Source organism: Heterodontus francisci, unplaced genomic scaffold (genome assembly GCF_036365525.1).
Source record: "Heterodontus francisci isolate sHetFra1 unplaced genomic scaffold, sHetFra1.hap1 HAP1_SCAFFOLD_967, whole genome shotgun sequence".
NCBI lineage: Eukaryota > Metazoa > Chordata > Chondrichthyes > Heterodontiformes > Heterodontidae > Heterodontus > Heterodontus francisci.
The window spans coordinates 58,177-72,415 of NW_027141036.1; the positions used below are offsets into that span (position 1 = coordinate 58,177).

At 54.9% G+C, this 14,239-nt stretch overlaps 1 protein-coding gene across 1 annotated transcript in view; it reads left to right on the top strand.

The window, feature by feature from the left end:
• Positions 1-14,239, top strand: part of LOC137361878 (kinesin light chain 2-like) — a 233,833-nt gene that overhangs the window by 55,803 nt on the left and 163,791 nt on the right. The window contains exon 7 of the mRNA XM_068026480.1: positions 12,874-12,926. Within this exon, the coding sequence (XP_067882581.1) occupies positions 12,874-12,926 (53 nt within the window). The remainder of the gene's footprint in view (positions 1-12,873; positions 12,927-14,239) is intronic.

Consider the following 14,239-nt stretch of genomic DNA (forward strand, 5'->3'; position numbering starts at 1 on the left):
CCATCCCTCAAGTTCACTAACTCTCCCATTGAAACCCATCCCTCTCGTTCACTAACTCTCCCATTGAAACCCATCCCTCTAGTTCACTAACTCTCCCATTGAAACCCATCCCTCTAGTTCACTAACTCTCCCATTGAAACCCATCCCTCAAGTTCACTAACTCTCCCATTGAAATCCATCCCTCTAGTTCACTAACTCTCCCATTGAAATCCATCCCTCAAGTTCACTAACTCTCCCATTGAAACCCATCCCTCTCGTTCACTAACTCTCCCATTGAAACCCATCCCTCTAGTTCACTAACACCCCCATTGAAACCCATCCCTCTAGTTCACTAACTCTCCCATTGAAACCCATCCCTCTAGTTCACTAACCCTCCCATTGAAACCCATCCCTCTAGTTCACTAACACCCTCATCGAAACCCATCCCTCTAGTTCACTAACTCTCCCATTGAAACCCATCCCTCTAGTTCACTAACTCTCCCATTGAAACCCATCCCTCCAGTTCACTAACACCCTCATCGAAACCCATCCCTCAAGTTCACTAACTCTCCCATTGAAACCCATTCCTCTAGTTCACTAACTCTCCCATTGAAACCCATCCCTCTAGTTCACTAACTCTCCCATTGAAACCCATCCCTCTAGTTCACTAACACCCTCATCGAAACCCATCCCTCAAGTTCACTAACTCTCCCATTGAAACCCATTCCTCTAGTTCACTAACTCTCCCATTGAAACCCATCCCTCTAGTTCACTAACTCTCCCATTGAAACCCATCCCTCTAGTTCACTAACTCTCCCATTGAAACCCATCCCTCTAGTTCACTAATCCTCCCATTGAAACCCATCCCTCTAGTTCACTAACACCCCCATTGAAACCCATCCCTCTAGTTCACTAACTCTCCCATTGAAACCCATCCCTCTAGTTCACTAACACCCTCATCGAAACCCATCCCTCAAGTTCACTAACTCTCCCATTGAAACCCATTCCTCTAGTTCACTAACTCTCCCATTGAAACCCATCCCTCTAGTTCACTAATCCTCCCATTGAAACCCATCCCTCTAGTTCACTAACCCTCCCATCGAAACCCATCCCTCTAGTTCACTAACCCTCCCACTGAAACCCATCCCTCTAGTTCACTAACACCCCCATTGAAACCCATCCCTCTAGTTCACTAACTCTCCCATTGAAACCCATCCCTCTAGTTCACTAACACCCCCATTGAAACCCATCCCTCTAGTTCACTAACTCTCCCATTGAAACCCATCCCTCTAGTTCACTAACACCCTCATCGAAACCCATCCCTCAAGTTCACTAACTCTCCCATTGAAACCCATTCCTCTAGTTCACTAACTCTCCCATTGAAACCCATCCCTCTAGTTCACTAATCCTCCCATTGAAACCCATCCCTCTAGTTCACTAACCCTCCCATCGAAACCCATCCCTCTAGTTCACTAACCCTCCCACTGAAACCCATCCCTCTAGTTCACTAACACCCCCATTGAAACCCATCCCTCTAGTTCACTAACTCTCCCATTGAAACCCATCCCTCTAGTTCACTAACTCTCCCATCGAAACCCATCCTTCTAGTTCACTAACTCTCCCATTGAAACCCATCCCTCTAGTTCACTAACTCTCCCATCGAAACCCATCCCTCTAGTTCACTAACTCTCCCATTGAAACCGTTCCCTCTAGTTCACTAACTCTCCCATCGAAACCCATCCTTCTAGTTCACTAACTCTCCCATTGAAACCCATCCCTCTAGTTCACTAACCCTCCCATTGAAACCCATCCCTCTAGTTCACTAACTCTCCCATTGAAACCGTTCCCTCTAGTTCACTAACCCTCCCATCGAAACCCATCCCTCTAGTTCACTAACCCTCCCATTGAAACCCATTCCTCTAGTTCACTAACCCTCCCATTGAAACCCATCCCTCTAGTTCACTAACTCTCCCATCGAAACCCATCCCTCTAGTTCACTAACTCTCCCATTGAAACCGTTCCCTCTAGTTCACTAACCCTCCCATTGAAACCCATCCCTCTAGTTCACTAACCCTCCCATTGAAACCCATCCCTCTAGTTCACTAACCCTCCCATCGAAACCCATCCCTCTAGTTCACTAACACTCCCATTGAAACCATCCCTCTAGTTCACTAACCCTCCCATTGAAACCCATCCCTCTAGTTCACTAACCCTCCCATTGAAACCCATCCCTCTAGTTCACTAACTCTCCCATTGAAACCCATCCCTCTAGTTCACTAACACTCCCATTGAAACCATCCCTCTAGTTCACTAACTCTCCCATTGAAACCCATCCCTCTAGTTCACTAACCCTCCCATTGAAACCGTTCCCTCTAGTTCACTAACTCTCCCATTGAAACCCATCCCTCTAGTTCACTAACTCTCCCATTGAAACCCATCCCTCTAGTTCACTAACTCTCCCATTGAAACCCATCCCTCTAGTTCACTAACTCTCCCATTGAAACCCATCCCTCAAGTTCACTAACTCTCCCATTGAAACCCATTCCTCTAGTTCACTAACTCTCCCATTGAAACCCATCCTTCTAGTTCACTAACCCTCCCATTGAAACCCATCCCTCTAGTTCACTAACCCTCCCATTGAAACCCATCCCTCTAGTTCACTAACCCTCCCATTGAAACCCATCCCTCTAGTTCACTAACTCTCCCATTGAAACCCATCCCTCTAGTTCACTAACCCTCCCATTGAAACCCATCCCTCTAGTTCACTAACCCTCCCATTGAAACCCATCCCTCTAGTTCACTAACCCTCCCATTGAAACCCATCCCTCTAGTTCACTAACCCTCCCATTGAAACCCATCCCTCTAGTTCACTAACCCTCCCATTGAAACCCATCCCTCTAGTTCACTAACTCTCCCATTGAAACCGTTCCCTCTAGTTCACTAACTCTCCCATTGAAACCCATCCCACTAGTTCACTAACCCTCCCATTGAAACCCATCCCTCTAGTTCACTAACCCTCCCATTGAAACCCATCCCTCTAGTTCACTAACCCTCCCATTGAAACCCATCCCTCTGGTTCACTAACCCTCCCATCAAAACCCATCCTTCTAGTTCACTAACTCTCCCATTGAAACCCCTCCCTCTAGTTCACTAACACCCCCATTGAAACCCATCCCTCTAGTTCACTAACCCTCCCATTGAAACCCATCCCTCTAGTTCACTAACACCCCCATTGAAACCCATCCCTCTAGTTCACTAACCCTCCCATTGAAACCCATCCCTCTAGTTCACTAACTCTCCCATTGAAACCCCTCCCTCTAGTTCACTAACACCCCCATTGAAACCCATCCCTCTAGTTCACTAACACCCCCATTGAAACCCATCCCTCTAGTTCACTAACCCTCCCATTGAAACCCATCCCTCTAGTTCACTAACACCCCCATTGAAACCCATCCCTCTAGTTCACTAACCCTCCCATTGAAACCCATCCCTCTAGTTCACTAACTCTCCCATTGAAACCCCTCCCTCTAGTTCACTAACCCTCCCATTGAAACCCATCCCTCTAGTTCACTAACACCCCCATTGAAACCCATCCCTCTAGTTCACTAACCCTCCCATTGAAACCCATCCCTCTAGTTCACTAACTCTCCCATTGAAACCCATCCCTCTAGTTCACTAACCCTCCCATTGAAACCCATCCCTCTCGTTCACTAACCCTCCCATTGAAACCCATCCCTCTAGTTCACTAACTCTCCCATTGAAACCCATCCCTCTAGTTCACTAACCCTCCCATTGAAACTCATCCCTCTAGTTCACTAACACCCCCATTGAAACCCCTCCCTCTAGTTCACTAACACCCCCATTGAAACCCATCCCTCTAGTTCACTAACACCCCCATTGTAACCCATCCCTCTAGTTCACTAACACCCCCATCGAAACCCATCCCTCTAGTTCACTAACCCTCCCATTGAAACCCATCCCTCTCGTTCACTAACCCTCCCATTGAAACCCATCCCTCTAGTTCACTAACTCTCCCATTGAAACCCATCCCTCTAGTTCACTAACCCTCCCATTGAAACCCATCCCTCTAGTTCACTAACTCTCCCATTGAAACCCATCCCTCTAGTTCACTAACACCCCCATCGAAACCCATCCCTCTAGTTCACTAACCCTCCCATTGAAACCCATCCCTCTAGTTCACTAACCCTCCCATTGAAACCCATCCCTCTAGTTCACTAATCCTCCCATTGAAACCCATCCCTTTAGTTCACTAACTCTCCCATCGAAACCCATCCCTCTAGTTCACTAACTCTCCCATTGAAACCCATCCCTCTAGTTCACTAACCCTCCCATTGAAACCCATCCCTCTAGTTCACTAACACCCCCATCGAAACCCATCCCTCTAGTTCACTAACCCTCCCATTGAAACCCATCCCTCTAGTTCACTAACCCTCCCATTGAAACCCATCCCTCTAGTTCACTAACCCTCCCATTGAAACCCATCCCTCTAGTTCACTAATCCTCCCATTGAAACCCATCCCTTTAGTTCACTAACTCTCCCATCGAAACCCATCCCTCTAGTTCACTAACTCTCCCATTGAAACCCATCCCTCTAGTTCCCTAACTCTCCCATTGAAACCCATCCCTCTAGTTCACTAACCCTCCCATTGAAACCCATCCCTCTAGTTCACTAACTCTCCCATTGAAACCCATCCCTTTAGTTCACTAACTCTCCCATTGAAACCCATCCCTCTAGTTCACTAACTCTCCCATTGAAACCCATCCCTCTAGTTCACTAACTCTCCCATTGAAACCCATCCCTTTAGTTCACTAACTCTCCCATTGAAACCCATCCCTTTAGTTCACTAACTCTCCCATTGAAACCCATCCCTCTAGTTCACTAATCCTCCCATTGAAACCCATCCCTCTAGTTCACTAATCCTCCCATTGAAACCCATCCCTTTAGTTCACTAACTCTCCCATTGAAACCCATCCCTCTAGTTCACTAACACCCCCATTGAAACCCATCCCTCTAGTTCACTAACCCTCCCATTGAAACCCATCCCTCTAGTTCACTAACCCTCCCATTGAAACCCATCCCTCTAGTTCACTAACACCCCCATTGAAACCCATCCCTCTAGTTCACTAACCCTCCCATTGAAACCCATCCCTCTAGTTCACTAACCCTCCCATTGAAACCCATCCCTCTAGTTCACTAACTCTCCCATTGAAACCCATCCCTCTCGTTCACTAACCCTCCCATTGAAACCCATCCCTCTCGTTCACTAACCCTCCCATTGAAACCCATCCCTCTAGTTCACTAACCCTCCCATTGAAACCCATCCCTTTAGTTCACTAACTCTCCCATTGAAACCCATCCCTCTTGTTCACTAACCCTCCCATTGAAACCCATCCCTCTAGTTCACTAACTCTCCCATTGAAACCCATCCCTCTAGTTCACTAACCCTCCCATTGAAACCCATCCCTCTAGTTCACTAACTCTCCCATTGAAACCCATCCCTCTAGTTCACTAACTCTCCCATTGAAACCCATCCCTCTAGTTCACTAACCCTCCCATTGAAACCCATTCCTCTAGTTCACTAACACCCCCATTGAAACCCATCCCTCTAGTTCACTAACTCTCCCATTGAAACCCATCCCTCTAGTTCACTAACACTCCCATTGAAACCCATCCCTCTAGTTCACTAACCCTCCCATTGAAACCCATCCCTTTAGTTCACTAACTCTCCCATTGAAACCCATCCCTCTTGTTCACTAACCCTCCCATTGAAACCCATCCCTCTAGTTCACTAACACCCCCATTGAAACCCATCCCTCTCGTTCACTAACCCTCCCATTGAAACCCATCCCTCTAGTTCACTAACCCTCCCATTGAAACCCATCCCTCTAGTTCACTAACACCCCTATTGAAACCCATCCCTCTAGTTCACTAACACCCCCATTGAAACCCATCCCTCTAGTTCACTAATCCTCCCATTGAAACCCATCCCTCTAGTTCACTAATCCTCCCATTGAAACCCATCCCTTTAGTTCACTAACTCTCCCATTGAAACCCATCCCTCTAGTTCACTAACCCTCCCATTGAAACCCATCCCTCTAGTTCACTAACACCCCCATTGAAACCCATCCCTCTAGTTCACTAACCCTCCCATTGAAACCCATGCCTCTAGTTCACTAATCCTCCATCCAAGCCTGATGACTGTTTCATGTATAATACTACACCTGCCCGAGGGGTGAATATTTCATGACTAGCACAAAGAAGGGAGAGAGGGAAGAGGATGGGCGAAGTGAGCAGGAAGGGGTAGATGGAAAGGGAGTAGGGGGGAATCTAATAATTGAGAAGGGAGCTGGGGAATGGTCGGGGAAGTGAGCAGAAGCGATCAGGGTGGGCAGGAGAGTCTGGGGAAGGGGGCATGTGGGTACAGGGTGGAGAAGGGAGTAAGGGGAAGGAGCATGAGGGAACAGGGTGGGGAGGTGTGTGGGGGGATGGGCAGAAGGGAACAGGGTGGGGAGGGGTGTAGGGAAAAGGGGGCAGGAGGGAACAGGGTGGGGAGGGGTGTAGGGGGAAGGGCAGAAGGGAACAGGGTGGGATGTAGGGGAAAGGGGGCAGGAGAGAACAGGGTGGGGAGGGGTTTTGGTGGGAAGGGGGCAGGAGGGAACAGGGTGGGGAGAGGTGTAAGGGAAAGGGGCAGGAGGGAACAGGGTGGGGAGGGGAGTAGGGGGAAGGAGCAGGAGGGAACAGGGTGGGGAGGGGAGTAGGGGAAAGGGGGCAGGAGGGTACAGGGTGGGGAGCGGTGTCGGGGGGTAGGGGGCAGGAGGGAACATGGTGGGGAGGGGTGTAGGGAAAAGGGCAGGTGGGGAGGGGAGCAGGGGAATGGGAGCAGGAGGGAACAGGGTGGGGAGGGGTTTCGGGCGAAGGAGCAGGAGGGAACGGTGGAGAGGGGTGTAGGGGGAAGGGGGCAGGAGGGAACAGGGTGGGGTGGGGTGTAGGGGAAAGGGGGCAGGAGAGAACAGGGTGGGGCGGGGTTTATGGGGAAGGGGGCAGGCAGGAACAGGGTGGGAAGGGGTGTAGGGGAAAGGGCAGAAGGGAACAGGGTGGGGAGGGGAGTAGGGGAATGGGGGCAGGAGGGAACATGGTGGGGAGGGGTGTAGGGTAATGGGGGCAGGAGGGAACAGGGTGGGGAAGGGTTTAGGGGGAAGGAGCAGGAGGGAACAGGGTGGGGAGGGGAGTAGGGGAAAGGGGGCAGGAGGGAACAGGGTGGGGAGGGGAGTAGGGGAAAGGGGGCAGGAGGGTACAGGGTGGGGAGGGGTGTAAGGGAAAGGGGCAGGAGGGAACAGGGTGGGGAGGGGTTTAGGGGGAAGAAGCAGGAGGGAACAGGGTGGGGAGGGGAGTAGGGGAAAGGGGCAGGAGGGAACAGGGTAGGGAGGGGTGTCGGGGGGTAGGGGGCAGGAGGGAACATGGTGGGGAGGGGTGTAGGGAAAAGGGCAGGTGGGGAGGGGAGTAGGGGAATGGGAGCAGGAGGGAACAGGGTGGGGAGGGGTTTAGGGGAAAGGAGCAGGAGGGAACAGTGGGGGGATGGGGGCAGGAGGGAACTGGGTGGGGAGGGGTTTAGGGGGAAGGAGCAGGAGGGAACAGGGTGGGGAGGGGTTTAGGGGAAAGGAGCAGTAGGGGACGGTGGGGGGATGGGGGCAGGAGGGAACAGGGTGGGGAGGGGTTTAGGGGAAAGGAGCAGCAGGGAACAGTGGGGGTATGGGGGCAGGAGGGAACAGGGTAGGGAGGGGTGTAGGGGAAGGAGCAGGAGGGAACAGTGGGGGTATGGGGGCAGGAGGGAACACGGTGGGGAGGGGTGCAGGGGATGGGGGCAGGAGGAAACAGCGTGGGGAGGGGAGTAGAGGGATCGGGGCAGGAGGGAACAGTGTGGGGAGTGGTGCAGGGGGATGGGGGCAGGAGGGAACAGGGTGGGGAGGGGAGTAGAGGGATGGGGGCAGGACAGAACAGGGTGGGGAGTGGTGTAGGGAGATGGGGCCCGGGAGGGAACAGGGTGGGGAGTGGTGTAGGGGGATGAGGGCAGGAGGGAATAGGGTGGGGAGGGGTGTAGGGGGATGGGGGCAGGAGGGAGCAGGGTGGGGATCGGTGTAGTGGGATGGGGGCAGGAGGGAACAGGGTGCGCATTGGTGTAGGGGCATGAGGGCAGGAGGGAACAGGGTGTGGAGGGGTGTAGGGGATGGGGGCAGGAGGGAACAGGCTGGGAGGGGTGTAGGGGGATGGGGGCAGGAGGGAACAGGGTGGGGAGGGGTGTAGCGGGAAGGAGCAGGAGGGAACAGGGTGGGGAGGGGAGTAGGGGAAAGGGGCCAGGAGGGAACAGGGTGGGGAGGGGAGTAGGGGAAAGGGGGCAGGAGGGAACAGGGTGGGGAGGGGTGTAAGGGAAAGGGGCAGGAGGGAACAGGGTGGGGAGGAGTTTAGGGGGAAGGAGCAGGAGGGAACAGGGTGGGGAGCGGAGTAGGAGAAAGGGGGCAGGAAGGAACAGGGTGGGGAGGGGTGTCGGGGGGTAGGGGGCAGGAGGGAACATGGTGGGGAGTGGTTGTGGGCGAAGGAGCAGGAGGGAACGGTGGGGGGATTAGGGCAGGAGGGAACTGGGTGGGGAGGGGTTTAGGGGGAAGGAGCAGGAGGGGACAGGCTGGGGAGGGGTTTAGGGGAAAGGAGCAGGAGGGAACAGGGTGGGGAGGGGTTTAGGGCGAAGGAGCAGGAGGGAACAGGGTGGGGAGGGGTTTAGGGGAAAGGAGCAGGATGGTACGGTGGGGGGAATGGGGGCAGGAGGGAACAGGCTGGGGAGGGGTTTAGGGGAAAGGAGCAGGAGGGAACAGGGTGGGGAGAGGTTTAGGGCGAAGGAGCAGGAGGGAACAGTGGGGGGATGGGGGCAGGAGGGAACAGGGTGGGGAGGGGTTTAGGGGAAAGGAGCAGGAGGGAACAGTGGGGGTATGGGGGCAGGAGGGAACAGGGTGGGGAGGGGTTTAGGGGAAAGGAGCAGGAGGGAACAGTGGGGGGAGGGGTTGTGGGCGAAGGAGCAGGAGGGAACGGTGGGGGGATTAGGGCAGGAGGGAACAGGGTGGGGAGGGGTTTAGGGGAAAGGAGCAGCAGGGAACAGTGGGGGTATGGGGGCAGGAGGGAACAGGGTAGGGAGGGGTGTAGGGGAAGGAGCAGGAGGGAACAGTGGGGGTATGGGGGCAGGAGGGAACACGGTGGGGAGGGGTGCAGGGGATGGGGGCAGGAGGAAACAGCGTGGGGAGGGGAGTAGAGGGATAGGGGCAGGAGGGAACAGTGTGGGGAGTGGTGCAGGGGGATGGGGGCAGGAGGGAACAGGGTGGGGAGGGGAGTAGAGGGATGGGGGCAGGACAGAACAGGGTGGGGAGTGGTGTAGGGAGATGGGGCCCGGGAGGGAACAGGGTGGGGAGTGGTGTAGGGGGATGAGGGCAGGAGGGAATAGGGTGGGGAGGGGTGTAGGGGGATGGGGGCAGGAGGGAGCAGGGTGGGGAGCGGTGTAGTGGGATGGGGGCAGGAGGGAACAGGGTGCGCATTGGTGTAGGGGGAAGAGGGCAGGAGGGAACAGGGTGTGGAGGGGTGTAGGGGATGGGGACAGGAGGGAACAGGCTGGGGAGGGGTGTAGGGGGATGGGGGCAGGAGGGAACAGGGTGGGGAGGGGTGTAGCGGGAAGGAGCAGGAGGGAACAGGGTGGGGAGGGGAGTAGGAGAAAGGGGCCAGGAGGGAACAGGGTGGGGAGGGGAGTTGGGGAAAGGGGGCAGGAGGGAACATGGTGGGGAGGGGTGTAAGGGAAAGGGGCAGGAGGGAACAGGGTGGGGAGGAGTTTAGGGTGAAGGAGCAGGAGGGAACAGGGTGGGGAGGGGAGTAGGAGAAAGGGGGCAGGAAGGAACAGGGTGGGGAGGGGTGTCGGGGGGCAGGAGGGAACATGGTGGGGAGGGGTTGTGGGCGAAGGAGCAGGAGGGAACGGTGGGGGGATTAGGGCAGGAGGGAACTGGGTGGGGAGGGGTTTAGGGGAAAGGAGCAGGATGGTACGGTGGGGGGAATGGGGGCAGGAGGGAACAGGCTGGGGAGGGGTTTAGGGGAAAGGAGCAGGAGGGAACAGGGTGGGGAGGGGTTTAGGGCGAAGGAGCAGGAGGGAACAGTGGGGGAATGGGGGCAGGAGGGAACAGGGTGGGGAGGGGTTTAGGGGAAAGGAGCAGGAGGGAACAGTGGGGGTATGGGGGCAGGAGGGAACAGGGTGGGGAGGGGTTTAGGGGAAAGGAGCAGGAGGGAACAGGGTGGGGAGGGGTTTAGGGCGAAGGAGCAGGAGGGAACAGTGGGGGGAGGGGTTGTGGGCGAAGGAGCAGGAGGGAACGGTGGGGGGATTAGGGCAGGAGGGAACTGGGTGGGGAGGGGTTTAGGGGGAAGGAGCAGGAGGGGACAGTGGGGGAAAAGGGCAGGTGGGGAGGGGAGTAGGGGAATGGGAGCAGGAGGGAACAGGGTGGGGAGGGGTTGTGGGCGAAGGAGCAGGAGGGAACGGTGGGGGGATTAGGGCAGGAGGGAACTGGGTGGGGAGGGGTTTAGGGGGAAGGAGCAGGAGGGAACAGGGTGGGGAGGGGTGTAAGGGAAAGGGGCAGGAGGGAACAGGATGGGGAGCGGTTTAGGGGGAAGGAGCAGGAGGGAACAGGGTGGGGAGGGGAGTAGGGGAAAGGGGGCAGGAGGGAACAGGGTGGGGAGGGGTGTCGGGGGCAGGAGGGAACATGATGGGGAGGGATGTAGGGAAAAGGGCTGCTGGGGAGGGGAGTAGGGGAATGGGAGCAGGAGGGAACAGGGTGGGGAGGGGTTTTGGGTGAAGGAGCAAGAGGGAACGGTGGGGGGACAGGGGGCAGGAGGGAACAGGCTGGGGAGGGGTTTAGGGGAAAGGAGCAGGAGGGAACAGTGGGGGGATGGGGGCAGGAGGGAACTGTGTGGGGAGGGGTTTAGGGGAAAGGAGCAGGAGGGGACGGTGGGGGGATGGGGGCAGGAGGGAACAGGGTGGGGAGGGGTTTAGGGGAAAGGAGCAGGAGGGAATAGTGGGGGTATGGGGGCAGGAGGGAACAGGGTGGGGAGGGGTGTAGGGGAAGGAGCAGGAGGGAACAGTGGGGGTATGTGGGCAGGAGGGAACACGGTGGGGATGGGTGCAGGAGGAAACAGGGTGGGGAGGGGAGTAGAGGGATGGGGGCAGGAGGGAACAGTGTGAGGAGTGGTGCAGGGGGATGGGGGCAGGAGGGAACAGGGTGGGGAGGGGAGTAGAGGGATGGGGGCAGGAGGGAACAGTGTGGGGAGTGGTGCAGGGGGATGGGGGCAGGAGGGAACAGGGTGGGGAGGGGCGTAGAGGGATGGGGGCAGGACGGAACAGGGTGGGGAGTGGTGTAGGGGGATGGGGCCCGGGAGGGAACAGGGTGGGGAGTGGTGTAGGGGGATGGGGGCAGGAGGGAATAGGGTGGGGAGGGGTGTAGGGGGATGGGGGCAGGAGGGAGCAGGGTGGGGAGGGGTGTAAGGGGATGGGGGCAGGAGGGAACAGGGTGCGGATTGGTGTAGGGGGATGGGGGCAGGAGGGAACAGGGTGGGGAGGGGTGTAGGGATGGGGGCAGGAGGGAACAGTGGGGGGAGGGGTTTAGGGGAAAGGAGCAGGAGGGAACAGGGTGGGGAGGGGTTTAGGGGAAAGGAGCAGGAGGGAACAGGGTGGGGAGGGGTTTAGGGGAAAGGAGCAGGAGGGAACAGGGTGGGGAGGGGTTTAGGGGAAAGGAACAGGAGGGAACAGTGGGGGTATGGGGGCAGGAGGGAACAGGGTGGGGAGGGGTTTAGGGGAAAGGAACAGGAGGGAACAGTGGGGGTATGGGGGCAGGAGGGATCAGGGTGGGGAGGGGTTTAGGGGAAAGGAACAGGAGGGAACAGTGGGGGTATGGGGGCAGGAGGGAACAGGGTGGGGAGGGGTTTAGGGGGAAGGAGCAGGAGGGAACAGGGTGGGGAGGGGTTTAGGGGAAAGGAGCAGGAGGGAACAGTGGGGGTATGGGGGCAGGAGGGAACAGGGTGGGGAGGGGTTTAGGGGAAATGAGCAAGAGGGAACAGGGTGGGGAGGGGTTTAGGGGAAAGGAGCAGGAGGGAACAGTGGGGGTATGGGGGCAGGAGGGAACAGGGTGGGGAGGGGTTTAGGGGAAAGGAGCAAGAGGGAACAGGGTGGGGAGGGGTTTAGGGGAAAGGAGCAGGAGGGAACAGTGGGGGTATGGGGGCAGGAGGGAACAGGGTGGGGAGGGGTTTAGGGGAAAGGAGCAGGAGGGAACAGTGGGGGGATGGGGGCAGGAAGGAACAGGGTGGGGAGGGGTTTAGGGGAAAGGAGCAGGAGGGAACAGTGGGGGGATGGGGGCAGGAAGGAACAGGGTGGGGAGGGGTGTAGGGGAAGGAGCAGGAGGGAACAGGGTGGGGAGGGGTGTAGGGGAAGGAGCAGGAGGGAACAGGGTGGGGAGGGGTGTAGGGGAAGGAGCAGGAGGGAACAGGGTGGGGAGGGGTTTAGGGGAAAGGAGCAAGAGGGAACAGTCGGGGTATGGGGGCAGGAGGGAACAGGGTGGGGAGGGGTGTAGGGGAAGGAGCAGGAGGGAACAGGGTGGGGAGGGGTGTAGGGGAAGGAGCAGGAGGGAACAGGGTGTGGAGGGGTGTAGGGGAAGGAGCAGGAGGGAACAGGGTGGGGAGGGGTGTAGGGGAAGGAGCAGGAGGGAACAGCGTGTGGAGGGTTGTAGTGGGTCGGTGGGTATTTTTGCGTCAATGGATGCTAAGGGATGAGGAGCTGACTGAAATGATGCATTTGTTGTTTGCAGGTGAGAACAAACCGATCTGGATGCATGCAGAGGAACGCGAGGAGCTCAGCAAGGTGAACCAGGGCATGTTATTCCAACTAGAGAGCAGGTTATATTAGACTTAGTATTGTGTAATGTGACAGCATTAATTAATGACCTCAGTGTAAAGGCACCTCTAGGTAGCAGTGATCACAATATGATTGAATTTTACATCCAGTTTGAAAGAGAGAAGAGTGAGTCTAAGACTAGTATTTTAAACTTGAATAAGGGCAACTATGTGGGCATTCTGTTTTCTATGTTTTTCTGTGAGCTAGCTGAAGTGAACTGGGTTGCTTGGCTAGGAGATAGATCAATAGAGAAGCAGTGGCAGACATTTAAGGGGATATTTCAGAATACTCAGAATAAGTATATTCCTACTATAAAGAAAAATTCTAAGGGGAGGAGCCACCATCCGTGGTTAACTAAAGAAGTTAAAGAAAGCATCAAACTTAAGGAAAAAGCATATAATTGTGCAAAGATGAGTGACAGGTCATATGATTGGTCTCAATATAAAGAATGGCAGAGAATGACTAAAAGGATAATCGGGAAAGAAATTAGAGTACGAGAGGAAGCTAGCTAGAAACGTAAAAATGGATAGCAAGAGTTTCTACAGGTATTTAAAAAGGAAAAGAGTAAGTAAAGTGAGTGTTGGTCCTCTAGAGAGTGAAAATGGGGAGTTAATGGTAGATAATAAGGAAATGGTGGATGCAATGAACAAATATTTTGCTTCTGTCTTCATGAGAGGATACAAAAAACATTCCAGTAATAGCTATAAATCAGGAGGTGGAAGGAAGAGAGGAACTTGGTGAAATTACAGTCACCAGGGAAGCGGTACTGAACAAACTGATAGAGCTGCGGGCTGACAAGTCCCCGGGTCCTGATGGGCTTCATCCTAGGGTCTTGAAAGAGGTGGCTAATGAGGTAGTAGATGCGTTAGTGTTAATTTTTCAAAATTCGCTAGATTCTGGAAAGTTTCCATCAGACTGGAAAGTAGCAAATATAACCCTTCTATTCAAGAAGTGGGGGAGACAGAAAACAGGTAACTATAGGCCAGGGAAGGTGTTAGAATTGATCATTAAGGAGGTTATAGCTGGGCATTTAGAAAAACTCAAGCTAATCGGGAACAATCAGCATGGTTTAGTGAAAGGGAAATCATGTTTAACCAATTTATTGGAGTTCCTTGAAGGGGTAATATGTGCTGTGGATAAAGGGGAGCGCGTTGACGTACTGTACTTGGATTTCCAGAAGGCATTTGACAAGGTGCCACATAAAAGGTTATTGTGCAAAGTAGGAGCTCATGGTGTAGGGGGTAACATATCAGTGGATAGAAGATTGGCTGGCTGGCAGA